At 35.8% G+C, this 8057-nt stretch overlaps 2 protein-coding genes across 2 annotated transcripts; one reads left to right on the top strand and one right to left on the bottom strand.

Annotated features, from left to right (window-relative positions):
- Positions 1–582: 582 nt before the first annotated feature.
- On the top strand, positions 583–2489 carry LOC104882467 (aspartic proteinase nepenthesin-1). The gene has a single exon (XM_010665921.3). The coding sequence runs from the start codon at positions 750–752 to the stop codon at positions 2088–2090; it is 1341 nt and encodes a 446-aa protein (XP_010664223.1). The 5' UTR covers positions 583–749; the 3' UTR covers positions 2091–2489.
- Positions 2490–3077: 588 nt separating this feature from the next.
- Positions 3078–6540, bottom strand: LOC100253893 (lysM domain-containing GPI-anchored protein 1). The gene is made up of 5 exons (XM_002285812.4): positions 5118–6540; positions 4558–4675; positions 4283–4444; positions 4128–4159; positions 3078–3658 (listed from the first exon to the last, which is right to left on the bottom strand). Exons 1-5 carry the CDS (start codon positions 5779–5781, stop codon positions 3378–3380), a joined length of 1257 nt encoding a protein of 418 aa, XP_002285848.1. The 5' UTR covers positions 5782–6540; the 3' UTR covers positions 3078–3377.
- Positions 6541–8057: the final 1517 nt, after the last annotated feature.

Here is an 8057-nt window from a genome sequence, read left to right as displayed (position 1 = left end):
TCTGTCCATTTTGTGTGACATTATGAAAGAATGAAAACTTCTCACTTCTGGCGTCAGACGGAGTTTATCTTGGTCCGAACGGAGTTGGTCGGCCAAAGGTCTTAAGTCTGGGAATGACACGTGGAGGGAAGCCCCTCACAATTTACCATTATTTTATTAAAATTATCAATTTAATGATGTCATAAATAATAGTTTATTTGATAAATCCAACTAAAAATAAATAAATAGAAATATATTTAAAATATTTATCCACGTCAATTTTTTGTCATGATCTCAACACAAAGTACATAATAATTTATATTTTTTTATATAATTTTTAATTATATAACTTTAAATTAAAAATAAAATTTAATGACACCAAGTGGGCCCACGTTACATGTAATCAAAATAAATGATTTTCCAAAAATGAAAATACATTACGTGCTCCTAGATTGATGAAGCAAAGGGGTCGTTTTTCATGTTTTTGGTTTGGGGATTGACTTTTGACTTCGGCACACTAAAATGCTTCACGTGGGGCTCCCCCCACTAACCCCACCGCATGCTTCCACACCAAGGCAGTTAGGCCATTCTAGCAGTCTCTCCCAATCATCTTCAAGCGCCTCTCCTCTTCCATATTCTTCGACGGTTAATGCAGCAAACGTTACATCCAGAGTTTCTGACTGTTACAATGGCTTTTCGCTGCCTTTACCCTATCTACATAAACCTCCCTCACCCTCCCTCCCTTCATATCTCTACCCACATTTGCACCCATGGCTCCTCCTCCTTACCCCTTACCTTCACTTCCATTTCTACTACTCATCCTCACCGTTCTTGGTCTTCCACGGTCATCATCTACGTTGATGCCAGGCTTCCGTCGCCAGCAACTGGAAACCGGGTTCCAGGTCGGCCTAAGACATATTGATGCTGGTCGTAACTTCACGAGACTTCAACTCATCCAAAGAGGAATCAACCGCGGGAGGCAGCGGCTGCAGAGGATGAGTGGAATGGCAACAACTGCAGAGCGTAACGGTTTCCAAGCCCCGGTTCATGTTGGAGATGGAGAGTTCGTAGTGAACTTAATGATCGGAACACCCCCTGTGCCTTTCCCGGCGATAATGGATACGGGAAGCGACTTGATATGGACGCAGTGCAATCCATGCAAGTTGTGTTTCCAGCAATCGACGCCCGTTTTCAATCCGAAGCGGTCTTCCACCTTCTCTAATATTTCATGTTCCAGTAAATTATGCAAGGGTGTAAAGCCTTCCAAGTGTGATAAATCTTGCGAGTATAGATATACTTATGGAGACGAGTCGTCCACGGAAGGCTTCATGGCAATGGACACTATCACTTTTGGGGAGTTACCGAAACGAGTTTCAATCCCTCGTATCGGGTTCGGGTGTGGGGTTAACAACCGGGCTACAGGGATGGATCAGACTGCAGGGCTGCTGGGTCTCGGGCGGGGAGTTCTGTCGCTAGTTTCACAGCTTGGTACACAGAAATTCTCGTATTGTTTAACCTCGATTCATGAGAATAAAACGAGCAGTCTTTTGTTTGGATCTCTAGCTTATTCGAACTTCAACCCTGGAAAAATTCCAAGGACCCCATTGATTCAAAACCCATTCCTGCCATCCTACTACTATCTGGCTCTTAAAGGCATCACAGTCGGCTACACTCTTTTACCCATACCCGAATTCGCATTCCAATTGGGAAAGGATGGGAGCGGCGGCATGATCCTAGATTCTGGGACAACTATAACTTATTTACAGGAGGATGCTTTTGATGTGCTAAAGAATGCCTTCATCTCCCAAACGGAGCTTCAGGTTGCCAATTCCAGCACCACCGGACTTGACCTTTGCTTTCATTTGCCAGTGAAAAATGCAGCAGAGGTCAAGGTGCCAAAGCTGATCTTTCACTTCAAGGGGTTAGATTTAGCGCTGCCAGTGGAGAATTATATGGTATCAGATCCTGAAATGGGATTGATATGCTTGGCCATTGATGCCACGGGCAGTCTATCAATTTTTGGGAACATTCAGCAGCAGAACATGTTGGTCCTCCATGATCTTAAGAAGTCGACTTTATCCTTAGTTCCCACCCAATGTGATAAGGTGTAAGCCAGTTTGAACGTCCAGCTATATGGTGTTCATGAGTGGCTTTTCTGATTTCAAGTTTCATTTGATGTAGAGAGAAAAGTTCCCATATTTCTCCTGCAATGGAATTAGCATTTGCTAAACCAGTATTGTCTCATAGGTATTACAATATAACACATTTTACCTTGTATTGTTTGCGTTAACGATCTCCATAATCTTACCGAACCCATAAAATCAAGGTTTATGTTTGCACTAATTCACTGTATATCTTGCATAATTCGACAGAAAAAAGATGAAGAAAGGATCAACTACGAAATAGAGAATAAGCAAAAGCTAGGGATGTTTAATTGCAGGGATGAGAGTTTGACCATAAATGCAGAAACAGAGACCAAAGTTTGACAATGATTATTTCACTGGACGCATGAGATATAATAAAAAATAAAATAACATATCCTTCTTATATTCTTCTCTTTTATATCCTTTATACAATGGGTATAATAATTTCTTTTATTTTATTTTTTTGTTTTTTGATAAGAAAAATATTGTATTGCTAAGAGGTGCTAAAATAGCACCCAAGATTTACAGAATAGAAAAGGAAATACTCACCCCTTATAAGTAAAACAAAAAACTGTCCATAAAAATATACAAAAAAAAATATCAAAATATCCCCTCCAAGAACCCGCCCGATCAATGAACTCAACAAAGGTCAACAAAGGTGGAGGGACCATCTTTTATAAATAAAACGTGAGTTAAGAAGTTTTCAGCTTTGGATGCATGACCATAAATTTATTCTTCTCTGTTTTTTTCTTCTTTTTTTTTTTTTCGTATTGTTTCTCGTATTAATGTTTGTATGACCATGTTTTGGATAAATACAATTGTGGTTATAAATGTAAAATTGCAAAGCAAAACAGTCAGATGCATAAATTATGGGCAACTAAATCTAGCTAACTAGTCACATGTAAAAGAAAATAAAGGAGCATAAAATTTAAAGAGACTAAAAATGACCATAAGTTACAAAAAGCAAAGCAGTCACTCAAGCAGTTTCTTAAAGCTCTGGATAATAATGTTCACAATGATAAAATACAGTGAGGGGAACCGCCTATGTCGCAGAGTACAGAGTAGCTAGGTAAGGCAAATGAGTGGAACAAAATGCTAAGCAGAATAAAATTCTCTGGCTTCCCGCATCCACAAATCAATCTACTGATGAGAATAAATAAAAGAAGTCGAACACAACAAGGGGGAACCTGACAGAAAGGCAGAAACCATGCAGAACAAAATCCCATGGACTAGGCACGCATTTGACAAGCAAAATTATAAAAAGGACGAGACCATTAACTTGAAAAACAAACATAAGGCAATCACAACAGGGAAACTGGCTAAGGGGTTCACCAAAGAGCTAGCATCAGAGGCACTTCCAGTTGGGCCATTGGCGGGAGCAAAACCTGGAATTGACCCTGTTGAAGGCACCACCGAAGGACTAGGAATTGTTGTTCCAGCACCATCTGACTGAGATGGAGAAGGTGATGGGGCATAGAATGAATCCCTGATTACTGAAGATGGTGGTGCTATAAGTGGAGGAAATTGCTGGATCCCTGCATTGTTATAAAAAATAAAAAATGATGGTTCAAGTTCAACTTATACAACATTTCAACATATGAGCTTCTCGTGTAAAAATGGTTAACAGCAAAACCAGTAAATTGGTGAGAATAGAAAATGGGGCCAGTTTCTGGATCCTAAACAATTTTATTTTTAAGTTTATGAGATAAAAAATATTGTTTTAAGTGAATTAATAAAGGAAGGATTTTATAGCTCAACAGATTGAATCCATCTATTGCATCTTGCAATTCGGCAGTGACATACTCTAACATGGAGAAACAGCTGTGATCATCACACATAAAAAAAAGGCATCATTTATCAATATCTTAATGTTTCATCATTTAAACAGGCACTAAGAAACAAATAGTTTTGTTCAACTTTCAAGGGACATCTAAACACCCAAAATCGAAAATAGATGGTTTTCCAAACACACACTGCATTAACAGGATTTAGATCGATCTTTACCTGGACATCGAGGTTGAAGGGATGTGGTCAGCCTGAAAAGTGAACAAATTAGAATTGAAGATAATAAACCATCAACCCAAACTGTAAAATAATAACAATTATGAAAGCCTATGACAGGGCAAGACCCAAAAAAAAAAAAAAAAAAAGAGCCTTACGTAGCAATAATGGTGCCATTGACAAAACCACCATAGCTACAAGATGTAACATTGCAGCCAGCACTACTCTTTTGCATTGTAACATTCCCGAGCATAAGGTTAGTATTCCTGCATTGCATACTTGAACAAGAGACTGCCAAAGATGCTGGCATGCAGTATAAACTGTACAAAGCCACAACCATCACAATTAACATAAAAAACCATATATGTTTGAAGAAAAATATATCAAACCAACTAGAAATGGAACCAAAATGCAAGAAAAGTTACTCAGTTACTTGAGACTTCCTGGCCCACAACTGCATTGTACACAGTGACTTGCAGTGATAGCATAACTCCCATTTGGCACAGCTAGCCCATAGTCCGAAGCATATTTTGGAAAATTAGATGCACAAGCTGTAAACAAAGGAAATGCTCAACCACCCAAGTCATCCAATGAGATATAAAGCACCATTTAGCTAAAAACAGATGCACCAGCATGGCAAGAAAGGAATCAACAATGTGAAAGAAAAATTATCCATTTTCAATTGCAAATTCACAAATTTGTCAATACGTGTTTAGCTTCAACTGATTAAATTTTATGAAGTCGGTGTCAAATTCAGATGATCCCACCAAAACTGATACGGGAAGTATATGGATCTCAATTATGTAACAAATTAACACCTGTACTCATTTTCCATAACTGGAAGACCCTAATTCAGATACGGAATTAACATTAACTAATTAAAACCTGTCAAATGGGTGAGTAAAAAATCACACTAACTTGCTATTATTATCAAGTTATACAATCAAACGCCCTACAAATGGTACTATGTTCAGAAAAGGGGTTCGAAATTACCTGGCAAAGGAACAGCAAGTATATCACCAGCCTTAATTGCTGGACTCCCCATTGCATTCACAGTCATTAGATCAGAAATAGTAGTCGAATACCTGGAAGCAATGCCTGTCAATGTGTCATCAACTTTCACCACATACGATAAATAAGTGGCCGGCAACAAATTATCAGTCCCATTGAAGCAAGTACAAGGAAGCGGAACCACAAGGGTCTGCCCCACATCCAGAACCGAAGGATCCGATATCGAATTCGCCTCCCTGAGCTGATCCGCGGACACAAGACCCGCGTAAATCGAATCGGCAATCGATGAGAGAGTATCGGAGGGGCGAGTCTTGTACCGTGTGGTGACTGATTTTCTGATTCCGTCGACGCAGGAGCAGTAAATGGGGATTTTGAGGAAGAGCTGGGAGGGAAGGATGTGATTCTCAACATCCGGATACGAAATGTCAATGGCGTTGGCGGTGAGAATAGCAATGGGGTCGACTTGGAATAGGGTCGCCACTTCCGAGACCTTAAGGTCGGTGTAGAGCGTGTAACCCACCATGGCGTTGCATGAGTCGGAGTTCGAGCATGGCTCGATGGTGGATTTGGATCTCACGACGTCCACATTGCTCAAGACCAAGAAGAAGAGAACGAAGAGCCCAGACAGTGTGCTTTGGTTAAACATTTTGGGGGTTTGAGCTTAATGTTCTTCCTAGTTCTACAGAAGGGAGAAACAGAACAACGGAAGAGTGCTAAGTACGAAAAAAAAATAGGGTTTTTGCGTTGGTTATTGGATAGGGCATCTGTAGCCCTTTCAGGGTTTTACAGAGCAAAAATGGTGAGCTAAGCTCGGCAACAAAAAGAGAAGGGTTTATGGCTCCGCATTAGGGTTTTGGGCTTTGGATTTCTTCTTCTTCCGATGTTTTTTTCCACCAAGAAGAATAGAAAGAGTGGGAAAGAGTGAGAAGAAGAGCTGGAAAACAAAAGCTTTTGAAAGAGCTTGAACAAAGGGAGTAGACAAATGAATTGCGAATAGTGGTGCAGACACTAGTCAGATTCTCGATCCTTGGGTCTGACACACTTTTTCTTGGACATTTTTCTCCCCCTCATGTTATTTTTTTGTTTCTATGAACCGATGCCGTGAAATCAAAACGATGTCGTTTTTGTTGATCCAAGTCCCAAACGACGCCGCTTTATCATCTGAGCCGGAGGTGTTTCTGGGACGTCCGTGATTTACTTTATGAAAGTGAATCCCCACTCCCTCTAATCTTTCGTGTTTTAATCATCTTTTCAAAGAATTTTTGGTTTCTTGCTGCGGCACCTTCCGCTACCCAACCAATTCATAGCGCGTGGAGGTCACCCCCGAAACTTCGGGTAGCCGAGGTTTTCCTGCCTTTGGTAAAAGAATAGAACCATATTGGAATAAATTTAAAGCTGAGAGAATTTAATACTTTTTACATCCATTAATGTAAGATCTTTCCATTGTAAATACGTTCTGGACCTCTGGTTACAGGAATGCATGACATAGTGAAACAAAATTATATTATTATTCGTAATAATGGTAAAAGAAAAGGGACAAATTTAATCGACCGTTACACATGCACTTGAGTTCTCTTCTTTGTCCCTTTTTTTCCCTCGGATTTTTATTAGCGTCGTGAATTGTCTGCGCAGCCGGTTTTTTATTTATACTCTTATGATTTTCGCGTTTAAATGGTGGATTAAAAAAAAAAAAAATTTTTTAAATAAATTTAAGATGTTTTCAAATGTAGAATGTTTTTCATATAATATATATCTTAAAGAATTTTTATATTTTCATACATTTCTCGTCGAAAATAATCTTAGATAATTTATTTTGAAAATATATTATCTTTTAATAAATTTAAAATATTTTTTAATGTAGAATGTTTTTATTTTCATGCATTTCTAGATGAAAATGTCTTTTAATAAATTTAAAATGTATTTAAATGTAGATTGTTTTTCATATTTTAGTGTTAAGGTTTGTTATGTTTTTATACATTTCTCCTTGGAAACAATTTTAGACCATTTATATTGGAAATATGTTATTTTTAATAAATTTATGATATTTTCAAGTGTATAAGTTTTTTCATGTAATAATATTTTAATGATTTTTATATTATTTATTATATATATTGTTTGTTTTGTAGCCGTTTTTAAAAATAGTTTTCCAAAATGAAAAACTATAAAAATATGTTCAACGATATAAAAATTATTTTTTATTTTTTATTTTTTAAAACAAAAAATGAGATGCTTTCAAAAAACTTATTTTAATTGTTTTGACTTGTTATTTTATATTATTTTAAAAAAATAATTATATAAAATAAAATATTAAATTTAAAAAAATTTAAAATATTTTAATATTTAGAACATACTTCTTTTATACAAAACATAAAAAAATAATTTTTAAAAACTATTATTAAAAATTATTTTTTACAATTATTTTTTAAAATAACTATCAAAGCCCTAATATGATTTCAAATAATATTTTATATATTATATTTAATTATTTTTAAAAATATAATCATACAAACACTTATAATGTTTAAAAATAAAGTCATAAATATAAAATTTATTTTTAAAACATATTTTAAAATATTTGTTTTGCAAAACAGTATAAAACCATTATTAAAAACTATTTTTTAAAACTGTTTTAAAAAACTAAATTACCAAATAGTACTTAATTTAATTTTTTTTAAAATAAATAAAGAAATAAGATGTTTTACAAATTTAGGAAGAGTTTTATTTAACAAACCTTTAAAAAGAATAAATATGTATATATATATTTTTAAAATTTTTAACTATGTTCCCATGTTTATCTAAATGAGTTTTTCCTGTTATTAAAGACTTTAAAAAAATTTTATGCATGTATATTAACAGCTAGATTAAATATTCATCTAAAAAAATTTTAAAACCTTATGGTATTGTAAATTCTGAATTTAAAAA

The sequence above is a fragment of the Vitis vinifera genome, chromosome 18 (assembly GCF_030704535.1).
Source record: "Vitis vinifera cultivar Pinot Noir 40024 chromosome 18, ASM3070453v1".
In the NCBI taxonomy this organism is placed as follows: domain Eukaryota; kingdom Viridiplantae; phylum Streptophyta; class Magnoliopsida; order Vitales; family Vitaceae; genus Vitis; species Vitis vinifera.
The sequence above is the reverse complement of the archived record's forward strand: the minus strand, read 5'-3'. Positions and strand labels throughout refer to the sequence as shown.